Source organism: Myotis myotis, unplaced genomic scaffold (assembly GCF_014108235.1).
Source record: "Myotis myotis isolate mMyoMyo1 unplaced genomic scaffold, mMyoMyo1.p scaffold_m19_p_3, whole genome shotgun sequence".
In the NCBI taxonomy this organism is placed as follows: domain Eukaryota; kingdom Metazoa; phylum Chordata; class Mammalia; order Chiroptera; family Vespertilionidae; genus Myotis; species Myotis myotis.
In genome coordinates this window covers 81486152-81504719 of record NW_023416335.1, presented here as the reverse complement: position 1 = coordinate 81504719, position 18568 = coordinate 81486152, and the positions used below count along the sequence as shown (strand labels likewise).

Here is an 18568-nt window from a genome sequence, read left to right as displayed (position 1 = left end):
TCAAAGGCTGTAAACAGTGAAGGGCAGCACCCTGGGGAGAAGTCACTTCTTCCCAGAACAGCAGCTGGCTCCTCACTCCTTCAGGGTACTTCTGCAGCCTCAGGAGTATTTTTAATTCAGAAGCTCTCGGGCTTTGCATCATGGACCCTGGATTAATTTACCACGAAAAGCTGCAATGTTGTCTCTCTATTGAAAAGATCAGTTTTAATGCTCTTTATTATCAAATTCAATGGCAGCAACAACAGTCCGGAAATTTTTGAAAAGAAAATATCCATAATCCCATCTCCCTAACACATCAACATTCTCATATTTGTCTACCCCTTGGATCCGTCTCCAGGCATTCACAGTTTTAGAAAGTGGCAGATCCCGGGGTTTTGCATCATTCAGCACTCCATTTATTCATTGTTTTCCCAATCTCAGTCTCTTCTCAGGGGCTTCCCTGTTCTTCCCTGGAAGCCATCGTCCCACAAAGGAAGACATCAGGGTGACTGGCCCCATTAACAGGTGGGATTCAGAAGCAGTCACTTGGAGGCTATAGTAGATTGAATGGCAGTTCCAAAAAGATATGTCCACATCTTACCCCCTGGAGTCTGTGGATGTGACCCTATTTAAGAAATGGGTCATTGCGGATGTAACTGAAGATCTTGGAATTGGATCCTCCTGGGTTTTCCAGGTGGGTCCTAAGTCTAGTCACAAGTGTCCTTAGAAGAAACAGAAACTTTGTGGAAGAGAAGACACAGGGGGAAGAGGAGTTGGCCATGGATAGAGGCAGAGAGTGGCATAAAGCTGCCACAGGGAGCTCCGAAAGCCTCCAGAAGCTGGAAGAAGCAAGGAGGTTTCTCTCAAGAGCTCCCAGAGTTAGTGTGGCCCTGCAGATGACTTGATTTCAGATTTCTGGCTTCAGAACTCTGATCAATAAAGTTTTTTATTGTTGTCTTAAGCCACCAAGTTTGTGACAATTTGTGTGTTTTTTTAATTTTTTATGGATTAAGTTATTACATATGTGTCCTTATCCCCACATTACCCCCCATTCCTCCCACTCATGCCCTCTCCCCCCTGTTGTCTGTGTCCATTGGTTAGGCCTATATGCTTGCATATAAGTCCTTTGGTTGATCTCTCCCCCTTACTCCCACCCTCCCCTACCTTCCCTAACAATTTGTTACAGCAGCTCCAGGACAGGAGAGTGACAGCCTTTCATAGTTTCAGGGACAGAATTGCATGGTAGCTTCCCAATGCTACCCCACAGGAAAGCTGGCCCATTCTGCCTGGGAATCATAGGCACTTGGAGTTCCTTTCCACGCTGGGCTTCCCCATGTCTTGACTGGGGACATCCCCCATACTCACAAGTAGCCGGTCTCAGACCCATTTCTGTGGATCCTGCCAGTCTTCTTCCAGAGCCGAATCCTCCTTGAGCCCCTAGACACACTATACTCAGAATGATATGGAGTCTCAGTACCAAGGGGTGCACCTATTACATTCCCATGGGCCTGACTCTCCTCACCTCTCCTGCACTATTGACCTGAGCCTGAACTTGGATAGGACTTGCCTTTTGGATGATGGGCCACCTTTGTTGGCAATTTTGTGGAAGAGAAGGGGATGGGAGGTCCTACTCCTGTCTCTGGTGTCCGTCTGATGCTCTGTGAGTGTCTCTTTTCGCCCGCCATTACATGTAGTGTCTCTGAACCTTGAGATTTAGGAAAACTCCTCTAGACACTCCTCTCTTATTTCATGACTTATTTCCTGATTTAGGTATTTTAGATAAGTCTTGTTTATTATTTGTGTCTCCCTAGAGTTGAGCGTGAACTTTTCTTCTTTTATTTAGTGGCCATCATTGGGGCCAGGACACCCAGATGTGTGTTGGGTGGGTTGGGGGTGGTGGCAGGGAGACTTCAGAGGGAAGGAGGGTATAGGAGCATGCATAATAGTGTTGTCCTAATCCCAGCATAATTTCATGAAAATACACAGCCAACACAAACATATCACAGTTATTCAAATCCACATATGATTTCATTCATATTTCAATGAAAATAGGTCCTTACTTGGTTAGTTGAGTACAAGCAAAATACAGCACATTGTTGTACTTCCATTGTGGCATTAATTTCATTCTAGTTTAGTGTGTCTACACTAGATAAGACACACCAAACTAGATATTTGTAGATACTTATTTATTCTTGGACTCTAAGTTACTTGATATCTATACTGGGTTGAATAGTGTTGTCCAATACTCCATGTCTACCCAGAACCTGTGACCTAATTTGGAAATGGGATCTTTGCTAATGTAATCCAGGTAAGATGTAGTCTTACTGTATTAGGGTAGACCCTAAATCTAATGACTGTTGTTTTTATGAAGAAAGGAAGATTTGGAGACACACAGATGCACAAGGAAGGAGGCCCATGTGAATACACAGGGAAAATGGCCACATGACAACAGGAGTGGAGTTTGACTGGTGCAGCTACAAGCTGAGGAACACCCAGGGTTGCCAGCAGCCACCAGAAGCAGGAAGAGGCAAAAAAGGCCGAAACCGGTTTGGCTCAGTGGATGGAGCGTCGGCCTGCGGACTGAGGGGTCCCAGGTTCGATTCCGGTCAAGGGCATGTGCCTGGGTTGCGGGCACATCCCCAGTGGGGGATGTGCAGGAGGCAGCTGATTGATGTTTCTCTCTCATCGATGTTTCTGGCTCTCTATCTCTCTCCCTTCCTCTCTGTAAAAAATCAATAAAATATATTAAAAAAAAAAAAAAGAGGAAAAAAGGATTCTTCCCTAGAGCCATCAGAGGATGTGTGATCACATGACACCTTGATTTCAGATTTCTGGCCTCCAGAACTGTGAGAGAATAAATGTCTGTTGTTTTAAGCCACCCAGTTTGTGGTAATTGTTACCTAGGCAGCCCTAGGAAATTAATACAGTATCTACCATGGTATCTGCCACAAGGCAGAGCACAGTGCTTTGCTCAATACAGGCCCTGCATAGTGGCTAGAGATAAAGAGGTCAAAGGGCATGCTTGAGCCTTAGGACTGAGGATGTAGCAAATAGGAAGGAAGGATAATAACAGTGGCTCCTATTTGCTAAGCCTCTCCCATGAGCCAATCAATCCTCACAACTCTTCAACACAGACAGGGTGACTCCTGCTTCACAAGGCAGGAAAGTAAAATCCAAGTGATAGCCACCTGCCCAAGGTTACACATAGAGGACCTTAGATTCCAACTCTGTTCATAGACACCCAAATCTATGGTCATTCTTCCAAAGATGTCCATGTGTCCTGAGGAACTTTCATTCCACTCATCTGAGATTGTGGAGATGAGGCTTTTGAGAAAATGTAGCTATGCAGAATCTATAGGAAAAGGGAGAAAATAGTTTTTGCCCAAGAGAGTGACATTCCATGATTTTAGGTCCCTCATACATAAACTTGAAATATTTATCAATTTTTTTTAACAGAACTTACTGTTTCTAAAACCAGCTGTCATCCCCACTTAGCACTGGGCGCTACTAATGGAGTAAGTAACTTCTAGTTCATTTCTTGGCCAACAGGAAGGAAAAACTCTTCGAATTTTTAAAATAAAAGATTCTATTTTTCTTTTTGTTTTGTTTCTCACATATAAGTGAATCATATGGTTTTTATCCTTCACTAATTTATCGCACTTAGCACAATAACTTCTAGGTCCATCCATAAATGTTGACTAACTATGGTGTGTATCTGAAGCTAATGTAATATTGTATGTCAATTGTACTTTAATTTTCTTAAATGATTCTATAAGATTTTTCTACAGATGTTGCAATATAAACAATGTGATAACTAGTCCACGTCTGATAAGATCAAAGAAATTGTCACCACAAAAGCTAGAGTACTGGTCAAGATGCAATAAAACAAGCTCCTATTAAGAAAATCAGTCATCAAAGGAGAGGGGAGGGGAGGGGAGATGATTACAAAGTAGAATTTTTAAAATTATAAGAATAGAAGAGTAGAAGTGTCATAAAAGTGTTATTAACCAAAAGGATAGATTTTATAGGTAAAATCTAATACTCAAGGTGTACAAATATTTTATTGTAAAAAGTGACATAAGACTAAATCATAATAATGTGAATCAATAACTAACTGCATTTATAAATGCAGCTACTGAGAAACATATTTCAATTTCCTAGCCAGGAAGCTAAAGAATCAATCAGCAAAGCCAAGAGTGAACTGAGGACTTGCTTGGTGTGCCCAGAATCCCTCCACAGGCTAAACATGAAACTGAAAGTTGAATCAGAGTTGTATCCCCAAAATGTACAAGTAGAACCCAATGTCACTATCTCAAACTGAATCAATAATTCGACATAGAGAAAGGGTGAGGCTTGAGGTGCTCGGATTCCCTCCTAAGTCACTGGGGAAATGGGTCATCTTCTCTGGATATTTTTCTAGGATGGCCTGATGGAGAAGAATGACACAGAGGGAAGCAGAAGAAAGGGGGCAGGTGGAAGGGAAGAAACCTCACTAAACAAGAATTGCGGAATAGGTGGTGTTTGGGAAAGATGCAAGGATCCCTGACTCTGGTATAGAATTGACTCAAGAACACAGATGACTTTAAATTTTCATGCTTTTCTTTCTTCAGGTTTGATGTATTGGGAAGAAGATTGAAATAGAGTAGTTAAAATGAGCAAACAATTCAGGAAGCATGTAGTTTCCTGACATGATCTTGTCACTCCTCAACATGTTTAGTTAGATGTTGCTGAGTGTAGACATGACCTGGTTTCCTCTCAATCAGATGCAGCAGCCTCATTATCCTGCAAGGGCCACAGAGAAACTAAATGGTCTCCTGTCCTCTGGGGCAAGAGCCAAGGATGGGGATGAGGGGGAAATAAAAAGAAAGGGTTACAACACATACAGAAGAATGGAAGTGGAAAAAGGGATGAGTGAGAAGAAAAAAGCAGGGGTGAGAAGTAGCATGTGAGTGGGGAAAGTAGGGGTTTGGATCCTGCTATCAGATTCATGGAAGCCTTGAGCATCACTAGGAAGGAAAAAAAAAAAAAAAAAAAAAAAAAGCCTTTTCTGCCGAAACCGGTTTGGCTCAGTGAATAGAGCGTCGGCCTGCGGACTGAGGGCTCCCAGGTTCGATTCCGGTCAAGGGCATGTACCTGGGCTGCAGGCACATCCCCAGTGGGAGATGTGCAGGAGGCGGCTGATCGATGTTTCTCTCCCATCGATGTTTCTAACTCTCTATCTCTCTCTCCCTTCCTCTCTGTAAAAAATCAATAAAATATATTTTTTTTAAAAAAGCCTTTTCCATACCTCCTGGCACATCCACTTGATCCAGTTGCCTCCTTTCAGATACAGGCCAGTGTACACCATTTCATCGTCATAGATTCATTCCAGCAAAGCTCTAAAAGCCCCTTTAACATACATAGAAATCACATTGCAGTCAGGGTCTTCGATGGAGGACCTCCCTGAGCATTGCAGACCGTCCGCCACGTGCGTCCCCCGTCTGGCTGGTGCCACCTGGTATTTTCTCACTAGGTCCCCGGTTCTTTCCATCCCTAGACTTTGAGCTTCAGCTCATCTTCAAGAGATTGCAAATTAGTTGCAACAAGTTAAAATATTAGTGGATAATCCACATTCACGTTTGGATCCTTGCAATCCACCTCCTACCCAGCCTGATTTCATTTCTAGAGCTTCTGCGATCCTGTAGATTGTGTCTAATGGTCTCCTCTCTGCTCCCACAACACACTTCACATGCCCATGCCCTGGAGCTGCCCACTCCAGGGCAGAAAGAGTGCATTTGCCCCCAGTGCCGCATCAGCATAGTGCCTAGCACATCCCTGGTGCTCAGTAAATAACGTGGAATGAACGAATGGATGTTATTCACCTTTGGCAATGGCAGAACCACATTATAGGAGCCAGAACAGCCAGTAAGGCTTTCTATAAAAGACTTTGTGTCAGTGGGGAGTAGAGGAATTCCCTAATTGCTTGTCAAAATTCGTTTTCTTTAAACCAAGACTCAGCCAAAGGGTTATGCAATACTGAAGCCATATTTTGGACCAATCTACCCTAGATTTACTAATAGTTTTAAGACAATAGGTGTATTTTGGTCAATGATTGAGTCCCTCCATCAAAGCTCTGCTGTTTAAAATTTATAAGTTCTTCTTTGTAACATCTGCTATTTCTTTACTCCTTCCATCTTATCACGACCATCAAGAAACATTATCCACAAATATCCAAGTGCCTTACATGATGGCTCCTGTGCCTCCCCAAGCTGCTCATTTTCTTGTATCTCTCTCATTTTGGTAACTAGCTTCAGTTGAAGAACTCACCCACATACATTTCCATGAGGATGAGCATCAGTCTACAGCTAATCCTTCCTCCCTGTGGGAAGGTTCAAAATGTTCAGGGCTCCCTCCAGGCCAAACAGTTGTTCTGCCAGGCATTATGAACACTTTTCCTCAGGAGCATAGCATTAAAGTTTCTTTTTTAGGTGAAGAAGCCTCTGCTCTCTATCTGGCTACATTCTTGCATACAGATCCCTTGCAAGTTATTTTTCAAATTCCAAGGCTCATTAATTTAATTGAATCTCTTCCTAATTTTTAATTGAATCTGCATTTCTCTGTAACCTTTGGAAAGATAGAAGTCGCATTACCATATTGAAGAGGACATGATCACAGATATAAAAGAGAAGCACAAAATCACAGGCAGATTTCCTTATAAATTTATTTTTGTACCAAAAAAAAAATAACATTCAAAGGCAATGTTTTTATTGTACAGTATAAAATAATGTTCACTCAATTAAAAAAAGGTTTTCTTTTGCTGATAAGCCACTGATCTATTTTCCATTTAAAATAAAAACAAAATTTACAATTTGCAGCACTTGTAGAAAAAAAAAACCTGTTCAATAATTATATAAATACTCTCGACAGATTCCAGTCTCCCATTATGTACCCTTTTTGCCGATGTCAGCTTTCTAAAGTCAATTAGCTTCTAAATTTGAAAGGCACCTGGTGGCCAACATTCTGCTTATTATTCAAGGCATCCATTTTAATTTTTTTTTTTTTTTGCACAGACTTGACAAGTCTGAAAAATCTATTAAGTTAAAAAGAACGAAGAAATATAATACAGTTGATATTAACAAATAATATTTTTCCCTTAGCTGCAATTTTCCCCCAGCTGATTTACAAAGTGCACCAGTTAAATATGTCTGTACATTTAAAACATTAAATATGTCAACAGTAAGACATTTTTAAATATTTTGAATCAAATACTATAGCACAAATATAATTTACAATACTTTGCACAGAAAACATTACATCTGAAATATAACTTTAGATATTATATAAAAATACATATATTTTCTCTCCTTGTTAGAAAAAAGTATTTGTTTGCAGGTTCCAGCATGATGTAACAATTCAAAAGAACGTAACCCTTTATCAGTGGTTCTCAACCTTCTGGCCCTTTAAATACAGTTCCTCGTGTTGTGACCCAACCATAAAATTATTTTCATTGCTACTTCATAGCTGTAATATTGCTACTGTTAGGAATTGTAATGTAAATATCTGATATGCAGGATGGTCTTAGGTGACCCTTGTGAAAGGGTTGTTTGACCGCCAAAGGGGTCGCGACCCACAGGTTGAGAACCGCTGCTTTAGATGATCATCCCTTTGCAGTTAGATAACACCCTCTCTACTTCAGCTGCATAGTGGCACATAAAAAAGGGCTAGATCCAGAGAATTAACCCCTCCTGTGGCCCAATTGCAGTTTTCCATAAAGGCAACCGTAATTGCTCCAATCTGGTTTAATTCTAGGAATTCATTACAAAATTTAAAACCATTGTGTAAGAAAGCCTTCAGACTGTAACACACCTTGAGTCTAACATCTTCCTTTGGCTATAAATACACATGCTCTCTACAGAGTCAAAAGCTGGATAGAGTCTTCTTATACCACGTAGGTCATACCTCTTAGTAGTCTCACACACCTATGTACATCTTTCTTGGCTTGTTTAAAAGATAAGTTCCCATACATCCTAGGAAATGCACAATATGCTCCGCAAAATGGGGGTCAATCTATATCCCGAACTTTAAAAGCCCCAAAGTACGTGGCATCTTGATCTGGATCTAGTAGTGAAGGGTTGGACACTTCGATGCTTATTTCCTCCCCAGACCGTAATTTAAAAAATCCTCCAACATTTATGGAGTAAAAATGGAATTCAGAGTTCCCTGACCAGTATTTAGTGCTTCCTCCTTTCATCAGGGTATGAGAACTTGGTATTTTGATACTGGTTTTAGTGACATAGACCATCAGCTGAAGATACTCCGTATCGAGGTCTCCCGAAGTCTCATGATGGCGAAAGCAAATGTTGGCATACAGGTAATAAAAGCCATCTTGGTTGACTATTAGTTTTCCATTGCTGAAAGTCATGTTGGAGATCTTGGCCCAACCTCGGTCATGGTACCAGGAGGACAGACTCACTTTGTGGGAACCTAAGGAGGGAAGAGGCACGTGATTTAAAATTCACCCCTTCAATGACAAAGACATCCTCACAATTCTATGAGGTTAACAAATTTAAAAAAAATACATGGCATAACAGTCATTGTTTCAACAGGAGAATAACTTTTCAGAATTGATCTTCTAAAAGGGGAGAAATGCATTAAGATGTACTTAGTGCTCTCTGCTAGGCACCTGAGAGGGTCCAAAGACAAAAACTCATTTTTCCTTCCCTCAGGGTTAAGTATAGTACATGTTCAAGAAGCAAGTCATGAACCCTGACAGGAGAGGTGCAGCTAACTGCTATGGGAATACACAAGAAGGAGAGATGGTCCCCCAGAGTGATGGAGAGTGACTTTGTTGAGTTATTACTGAGCCTGAGAACACAAAGGAGAAATAAGATGCAGCCAACAGAAGCAGGAAGTCATTCAATGGTGAAGAAAGAGAATGAGCTAAAGGCAATAGAGAGGAAGCTGAAATAAGTACAGATAACTTTCATACTTTGCAGGATTCTATCTTCTCTTTTAACGCATGGAAAACAGTATGTAGAAGGAGATGAAAGTTTGGGTCACAGTAACTTTGACCAAAAGGTCAAACTCCTAAAACTCTATTATCACCGCCAATTTCCCCCTCCTCCAACAGTCCAAGTACCTCCCAGTCTCACATAATGGAAAAGTTGCTCCCAGAGAAGTTCACAAAAGAACTACTCCTGGCATTGCACTCCCCAGCTTCACAACTTCACAGGATCCTTTGTTTGTTTTGTGGTTTTATTTTTTATGAAATTTATTGGGGTGACATTTGGTGACCAAAGTATCACAAAACCTCCTGGTTGACCAGAATTCTTTGTTAGTCCCTTCTCCCCCTGAAATGTGGTGACAGCTATCCCCATGCTACCGTTCTGGAGCAGTAAAAGTTTCTAAAGAATCTTCTAAATCAGCAGTGTGTCCAATGCTTTTAACATTTTAGGGATTTAATGTATCTTATTAGGTCTCTAAAAATTGTCAATACCTCTATGATAAACCCAATTAATCAATCATTTGTGCTTATGTGGACACTTATTATTCAAGTAGGTATCAACTAGTGGGGGAAAAGTTGCTATACTGTGGGAAATCCAAAAATACATTTTTCCTCCAGAAACCTTGTAAATACTTATGCTAAATGAGGACTATCATCTGTTAAGATTTCAACAAGGCAGAACAGAGCTGAGGAGTCTAAGACTGGGGTTGGGATTAGCCTCTACAGCCAAGGAAACTATGGAGAGGTCCACTGCTGCCTGCCACCCACAAAAACATCAGGCCACGATGGGACTTAGGCTTAAAGTAGATTCCACAGATCCATCAGAGCTGTCAACCCCTCTGGTTACAGTGACTCCTTGGGAGATTCTTGCAGAATCATAAACCCATACCGACTATCTTCCCAGTCTGAATCCTGTGGAGCCTTGAGTACCTGCAGCTTTCTCTAGAAAGCCACAACAGAGAGAATTCTCTACTGTTTCTGTAGGACCACTAGGCAGCCTGGAATATGGTCTGGAGCCCTCAATAGCAGACGGTTCCAAAAACCAGCCGGGTGGTGGAGCAAACGCGGGGGGAGGGGGTGTTGTTGGGCAATGCACAGAGGCCAAGCTACAGTGAAGCAACTCATCTTTGGCCTGTGGAGTGAAAGCCAATGGCTCCAATCCTTCTGTCCCGGGACAATATATTTACTGAAATCCACATTTTATCACAGGAGGGCATTAGAACAAGCCTTACAAGACCTTACAGGCACAGCTCCCTCCAAGACCCACCACAGCACAAGTCCTTTTTCATTGGAGGTCCTGCCTCAGGTCATCCTAGGTTAAAACATCCTAGATGTAAACGTCATCCCATGGTCCCCAGTGAGTCAAGAGGAGACTACAAGACTATTCACCGTATCCTCATAAAAACTAGCAAGTAATTCCACCAGACTGATACAAAGCTACACGACCCATTGACAAAGCTAAGAAAATTCAAGACGTTTCCCATCTCAAAATATTGCGTATCCTTCCTTCCTACACTACTCCTGAATTCGATACTTATACAATCAATTATTTGTCTTATAATTTATCTCCTGTGATTGCTGTTAGAGAGGAGCAGAAAGACAAAGGTAAAGTCTACCCTCTCAATGGGGTAGAGCAGCTGGTGTTAAACCAAAGGCTCGGAGACATGGCTTGGGAAGGCAAGGAAGGAATATGAATTAGAGAGGGGAGAACACAGGACCCTTGACTACATACCACTCCCACTATTAGTTAAAACCAGGTGGGAGGTGAGTCATTTCCTACAAAACATAGCTCTGTTTTTATCCACTTATTCATTCATTCACTGATCAATTTAGTTGATCAGTCACTCAATAAATGACCATTGTGCTTTTTATGGGCATTCCCTCTGTCCACAATTGAGAATTATATAAAGCAGTGTACCTTCAAGGCACTAACCACACAAGTAGTGGAGAAAATGAGAAATGGGCATACACAACAAAAAACAGGACATTTTCATTTCTGCATGTCACATAGCACATGGTTGAAGTTCAGTTAAAGCAATTGACAGTGAAAGCTCAGAAATCGGTGGCAGCAGGAGAGCTCAGCCCAGTGAGGACACAAGGGAGCCAGAGGACAGGAGGACTTGGATCAAAGAGAGGTGGGCTGAGGAAAGGGAGGGTACCGTCCTTAAGGGGAACTGTCCGAGCAGAGGACGGAATACACACAGTAAACTGAGGAGAAAGGACTCCTGAACAGACAATAGTGGGAAGCAGGATGAGATTACTCTGTGATCAGGGTGAAGGCCTCTCCTAGCAGATCTGGGTTTCCATCCTTAATGAAGCATGCTGATGGCCTCTTATCCCAGCTCCCTCCCCAGTCTCTATGGTCACTGCTGTTAGATGTTGGAGAAAAGAAAGCTACAGATATTTAGCCCTAAAGAAATCCACATATTCTGGCCTCACAAAATACTTCCCAATGTATTTTATTCAAGAAGCTTTGCCAATGCATAAGCTAACAGTCAATATAAGGCAGGTTCTGATTTTTCTTATGTGTAAATAAGTATGAAGCAGAGGCCCAAAATGAACTTGAAAAATTAAAGCCATCTTCCTGTGAAGCATCTAGCACTGGCCAAAACTGGGAGATAGATGGACTCAAGAGCTTATTGGCCCAGCCAGAGGAGCAAATTCTATCTTCTTAAACAGAAGCATACACTAATTCATATCACTCAGTCTCAAATTTAATAGCCATTGGAAAGTAACCAGAAATTTTGCCTTGTTTTTTGGCAATGATTTGATTCTAGGTGCCTGGAGAGAGAGCTTTGAAACTGCAGCATGCTTGTTCTTGGCAAACAGAGTCTGGCACAGTTTAATGCAATATTTTTTCACATGCTCTTTGAAATGAACTGAAGAGATAAATGCAGAGTACATCCATAGCACACACAGCTGATACATCAAGTATTAATTTGATTGCCTTTGCTAACATGCAAAACAGTTTTACACTCAGAAAGTTGGTGTAGCTACACCGTAAGGCACACATACACACACAGAAAGAAAATTTGTTTATGAAGCAAGTATCTGGGACAGGATAGATAGTTTAGGAAAATCATCTAAAATCTAAAGAGTTGGTTTCTCACTTCCTATGTCTGCAGTCAGGAAAAATCCCTCCGTGGCTCATGTTATGATGATAGTGGCTTCAAAATTGTTTACTAAAACCTGAATTTTTTTTAACTCTAAGAAATATCTGCCTTAAATCATTTTTACAACAAAGTGGAATATGTATAATTATTTAATTAAACTCAAATAACAATAACAAATTGTGTTCACTGGGTACTTATTAAATGTCAGCTTCCACAAAGGAATGTTACTGCATTCCTCATTAAGTATTCATAGCTCCCCATGAGGTAGATACTACCACCATCCCAGTGAAGAAGCTGAGGCACAGATTATGCCAATAATCTGCACAAAGTCACACAGCCAGTAAACAGTACAGTGGGGCCAGGAACCCAGGCAGTCAGACATTAGAGCCCCTGCCTATAAAATCTATATCTTACAAAAAAAGAGGAACATGAATTTCTCTCCCTGTGACTAATCCAATTGGCAACAAGGTACTTAGATAACAACCTATCCTGTGAAGAGCATAAACTTGGGAGTCAACTAGAGTGGAATTCAACTTCTAATCCTGCCGCCACCGTGACCTTGAGCAGGTAACTGTGTGAGGCCTCAGCTTCCTTGTCTGCTAATCTGAAATAATCACTACCTTGTAGGGTTGTAGTAACGACGAGAGACAGGAATTCGGAGTGAAATGCCTAACACATAGCATGTTGAATAAATGACATAATAATAAAAACAACAATAATGTTCAATTGTCACTCGATCATAATGTTCCTTGTAATATTTTGGTGCTCGAATATCCCAAGATGGAGTAAGCAGTGGGGATTCTATGATGAAGTAGCTGGGCATTCAGGTTGATGTAGGCCCAGAGTTTTGGCTTTCCTCATTTCCAAAAGATAACCAAGTCTCCAGTTTATTGAGTTAAATTCCTCCCCCCCTCAAGAAAGTGATAACCTGCTAAAGAAGGAGAAGTATGTTTCATTTCAAAGAGGGCTACTGCCTCTTAACTATCACTCTGTCAAGCATCTAGCTGGAATTCTGCAGGAAATGGCTGAGTATATGACTACTGGATAAATTCATGTACCTCACAGGTAAGCACTGGGGATGTGTCAATTTTAGCTTGGGTAAATATAGATGAGCATAATAAGGGATTGTCCTTCCCAGTTATGCAATCTTAATTGGCAATCATCCTAGATAATAAAACCCTAATATGCAAATCGACCCAAAGGCAGAATGACCTGCAGAACGACCAGTCGCTATGACGTGCACTGACCACCGGGGGCAGCTCCTGCATTGAGCGTCTGCACCTCCTCCCAGAGGGAGGCGACTGGAGGTGGCGGGGGGGGGGGGGGGGGGAGGATAGGGCGGCACCAGGCCGTCAGCCAAAGTGGGTGCCAGCAGGGCACCACCCACCCGATCGCCCCGCCCACCAGTCACCCCACAGATGGCCCTGATCGCCAGCCAGGCTTAGGGACCCTACCCTATATATTGGGAACAGTCTCTTAGATTTCAAAATTAAAACCTGATAAGACTAGTCTAACACTGAAAAAAAGAGAATGATGCAGCAATGATATGTATGGATGCTGGCTTGCACATTTTGTGATCAGCCCTGATTCTGACTCTTATAACTGTGTGACAAAGCCAATTACTTAACTTCTCTCTGCTTCAGTTTTTCCACCCATAAGATGGGGAACATGGTACTACTGCCTCAGAAGGATCAGGTTATGTACTACTTTTTATAATCAGGGCAAAAATATGTAGCTTCCCTTACAACACCAAGATGCCTTTCACCTGTATGAAAAGTATGGTCACTGGTGCATGCAGCATCCCGGATTGCGAGAGGGATGTCCGGCTACCAGTTTAGGCCCGACTTCCGCTGAGGGGTCCCGGATTGCGAGAGGGATGTCCGGCTACCAGTTTAGGCCCGACTTCCGCTGAGGGGTCCCGGATTGCGAGAGGATGCAGGCCAGGCTGGGGGACCCCCTACCCCCATGTATGAATTTAATGAACTGGGCCTCTAATTTAAAATAAACCACTCAATAATCTGAAAATTAATATAGTAATAATATCCATTCTGACATGCTTGCCAATCACTGTTTCCACAGTGTGGATCACCAATTGAAGACTAAGTGTCTTTCTTCTGATCTAGAAGTTAAGAGCTCTCAAAAAGTTGGTAATAAGGTTAATAATAGGTTTGAGTATTCAAATGGGCTGATAAATGACTCTTGAAATATTTTTCAAGCTGGATGCAAATGAAACTTACCTGATGGGATGTCAGTGGCATTAATAGTGAGATGAGCATAAGGTTGAGTATCAGGCTTGCTCCTCCTGGCCAGATCTAACCATGAACCTTCCACCGTAGCTGGATATAAGAGAAACCATGTTAGCCCAAAGACAAGTGACCTTATGGAATTTCAAGTATTCATACAGATCCAAACTTACGTTTTTCTGCTCTGATGTGTTGAGATCTAACAATATGCTGTAATTCCTGAAATAAAAAGAAAGAGTCTTATTTACACATTCTTTCGGTAAAGCAGTAAGAATTTAGGACTATTGGACATACCATAAATGAATTCTCTTTCCTTTAAAATATGCCAGAAGTACACAGGGAGTAAAATTCCTTGTTATTCTAGGTAGCTATCAAGGGGAGTACACTCCAAAAAATTATGTTGAAGTGCTTAAAAAGCAGACTGCATGCTTACTATCTAACAAAATACTTTGGACAATAAGAAGAAATAAAAGACAATGTAAATTACAAAACATAAAATAATTGAACATAATTAAAAATTTGTAACAGTTACACAGATGGGGATGAAGTTTAACTAGGAAAATAACAATTACCACAGAATACAGAACAGTCTTAAATTTTAAGGAGGTTCTTTTTACGTCTATTTCATTAGTGAATTTCTGTCATAACACTACAGGAAACAGAATGATGCCTAGCTACCAGTGGTTAGTATTTTATTTTAAAAAGTCACAATGTTTAAAGTACTACTTGGAAGTCTAAGAGTTTTTGGAGTACCAATAATTAACTTACATAATGCTGCAAACAGAGGCTTAGAAGCATGATTCGAAAAAGGAAAGAGCACAAGTCCATAAAGAGTGTGGGTAATTGAATATCTCACTGCGAGCCCTGCGAATGAAGGACCCAACAGGAAACTCCGTCTCGCCCAAATCAAGACCTTAGCTACCATAAAATAGGTGGAGTGAATAAAACCTTGGGCTTTGACCTCAGTTCAAATCCGTGCTCAGTTGCATCAGCTGCCTATTACACTGAGGATATTAATAGCAACTCTATCACAAGGCAATTGTGAAGAGCCACTGAGGTAATGCATGTAGGCACGTAGCTGAGTGTAAGCACCAGAACTGCTCTGGAGAGATTCCTGATTTCTGCTGTTGGAATGACCATGCATGCTAAGCATCCCCCTCCATGATGGTTATAGGATGGGCCATGAAGCTTAAGTTCTTTGAGTGTCTGGAGAGAATCGCTTTGAGAAAGATGATAAACAGATGATAGATACATAGACCCAACAACACAACTTCAACTGTTAGCAGTTGGGAGTGTTCTAGAGATAAGACAACACTGATTCTTTTCTTTACCTTTAGGACCCCCACAAGAGATGAGAATCTATTCAATTTTTAAAGGCCCTTAGAGGAGACAGCCCAGCAACCTTCAGTTACCTGTTCTAAAGTCCTGAAGAAATCACAGTGTGACTGACTTATGGAAAGAAACTTTAGGGGTGTATCCAAGGCCACCTTCTGTCCTTGATTTGACACAGGGCACTGCACTGCACAGCTGCAGGCAATTCTAGGCAAATCGTAGCCCCTTTTGAGTTGTACAAGGCAGAGACCCTTACCAGGCATTGCTTTTCTCCCTACTCCATCCAAGTTTTATTTCTTTCCCCTGATGACCTATCTCCCATTTCTTAGCATTGCCTTTGGATTTCCAGCTCTACCCTGACATAGAATTTCCTGATTTGGTCTCTGCTGCATTTACAGCAAAGATGTTATATATGCACAATGCATCTTATGTGTGTGTGTGTGTGTGTGTGTGTATGAATATATATCCTTGTACTTTTATAATGGGTATATATTTTTAATACAATATATCTTTATACATTTATATATATACAATATATATTTACCTGATTACTATCTCTTAAAACACTGGAATAGGAAACCTGATGACAGAGTAATTTAAAATTGTCTACCCCTCATTTTCCCTGTAGCCCTGCTGTGCCTCATCATCAAAGGGAAGGAGGAGCAGAGGAGGAAGCAATGCCAAGTACGGTCTGCAAATTCCTGTTTCAGGCTTTTCTACTGAGAAGTACAACTTATTGTTGAGAAAAACATGGAAAGAGCCTTTGTGGGAGCTCAGTGGTTTGCGGACTTGAGCATCCATCACAGTCTCTCAGAGGTCATGTTAAAACAGAGTCTCTGATCCAGGTCTGGGGTGGGGCCTGAGAATTTGCATTTCTAGTAGGTGAGCTGGTGCTGCCAGCCTGGGGCCTCAATTTGAGAACAGCAATCCCTCTCACCCCCCAAAAGACACCAGAGACGGGCAATCTGAGATTTTCTCCAAGCTTGAGATGGAGGCTAAAGAAGCACCAGGCCCCAGTCACTGATTAGTTGGCTGGGAAAATTTGTTCTCTCCCACCTGGGAATGAACTTCTCCTGCCCATTTCATCAGTGGTTTCTAGGTCAGAGCTGTCACAGATTTGTTCTGTTAAAAGAAAATTCAATAACCAGCACCGTTCAGAAGCACCTGCAATGTGTGCTATAAAAAAAAAGTAAGAAACTGTGTCATAACCAAGGATGAATTAAAATTCTAGCTGAAGGCTCATAAGGCAATGCTGCTTTCATGTTATATCTGTTGTGGGTATCCAGGGATTGCAATTTCTCTCTGAAACGCTACAGGGAAGTTTCCATGTGAAAAGGGGGTACATGATGTGTCTATAACCTCATTCTACAAAAAAAGTGTGTTCTCAATGTCTATTCTTGTACCTTCACCCCCTCCCATCTTTTTGCACCCTAAGATTATTGTTCTTTGTCTGTGTAGATAACAACCACAAACAACATTCTTCTAAGCCTATACCTTTAGGGTGCCCTGGCCCCAAGCCCAGCCAGTCTAACTCAATTAGATACTGACTTAGTCGTTTGTAAAAAAAGCTCCGCAGGTGATTCTAATATATAGCAGGTAGTGAGAAACATTATTACTAATTCAGGGTTCCCTTGAACAGTTGTTTGGTGACATCTCTATTTAGTCATAGATTTATGATACTCTCACAATTTATATATATTCCAACTATTCCACAAATTAAATCATCTCTTACATTCATAGCCAACAAAATGTTTTCCCTTACATTATCATATTTGATTCAGAGGCTGGGTAACTATTACTCACCTCATTTTTTAGGAGGCAGAGAGAGAATAAGAACCCACCTTATACAATTGGGACTTGAATCCAGGCCTTGTGACTCTTTTTTAGAGCTAAAAGCCCATACCCATTTTTAAGATATAGTCATCAAACATACTCCTGAAAGCTGGTGGCGGGGGGGGGGGGGGGGGGGCGGATATTAATGGCCAGTGATGGGCTTCAGAACACACTACCCCAAAAAATGATACCTTGGCATACTGAATACCTTAAGCTGAAGGAATCTGAGAAACATCAGATGCAGGAAGGACTGACTACCTGCCCTTCGTCTTATTCCCTGAAGCAGGTCATAAGACCCTCAAGTGAGAGATGCTCCCCAAACCTGGAGGGAGGGAACGTCTTTATCTTTAAGCCCAAAGGATGCTGAGAACAACCAGAATGAAGGCCTTGCTAAGCCCCCCCCCCCCCCCCCCCCAGTTTACTGCCCTTCCCTCACACCCTTTTGTCCTCTCACATTTTCCCACACTCTTCCACTCTTCACCAAACCTAGTATAAGCATTCAGGCTAACCATTTCTTCAGGTCTTCATTTCCTTATGAAGTTCCCCATGTCACATAAAACATGTAAATTTGCATGCTTTTCTCTTGCTCATCTGTCTTTTGTCAGTCTAAGTTACAGGGCTCCAACTGGAGAACTGAGGAGGGTAGAGGGGAAAAAGTCTTTTTTTTCCTTCCCCACACATGTCAAGAGGGTGGTTCCTTCCCTGAAGTAATGACTCAGAGAGGAGGCACAGCTTGACTGGGGATATGACAAAAAGGAGCCTCCACATCAGGAAATATGGCCTCAGAATTCCCAGGGGCTTCAGAAAACAATGGGCTTAGAGGTGGCTGAGCTATGTTCAGGGCTTGTCTGGTGAACTCCCCAAACTAAGCCATGCAGGTCCTGGGCATGAGGGGGCATCCTGTCCAAGTCCACTGCACAGAGCAGAAGCCATTTCTCCCCAAGTCATATACTTTGCTATGTACACCCAAGCATGGATCTTTCTCAAATTCCCTCCTAACTAATATTTTTCATTTTCAAGATCATAGGAACTCCTTCTGAAGTACTATCCAAATTCACTCTGACAATTCCATTTACTTTTTAAGC

The 18568-nt window shown here is 41.7% G+C and overlaps 1 protein-coding gene across 1 annotated transcript in view; it reads right to left on the bottom strand.

Moving 5' to 3' along the window:
- Positions 1-7516: 7516 nt before the first annotated feature.
- The window catches only part of TNFSF11 (TNF superfamily member 11), a 33366-nt gene continuing 22314 nt past the window's right edge, over positions 7517-18568 (bottom strand). Inside the window, exons 3-5 of the mRNA XM_036300800.1 lie at positions 14492-14537; positions 14313-14411; positions 7517-8442 (exon numbers count right to left, since the gene is read on the bottom strand). Of these exons, the coding sequence (XP_036156693.1) occupies positions 8021-8442; positions 14313-14411; positions 14492-14537 (567 nt within the window). The 3' untranslated portion in view covers positions 7517-8020. The remainder of the gene's footprint in view (positions 8443-14312; positions 14412-14491; positions 14538-18568) is intronic.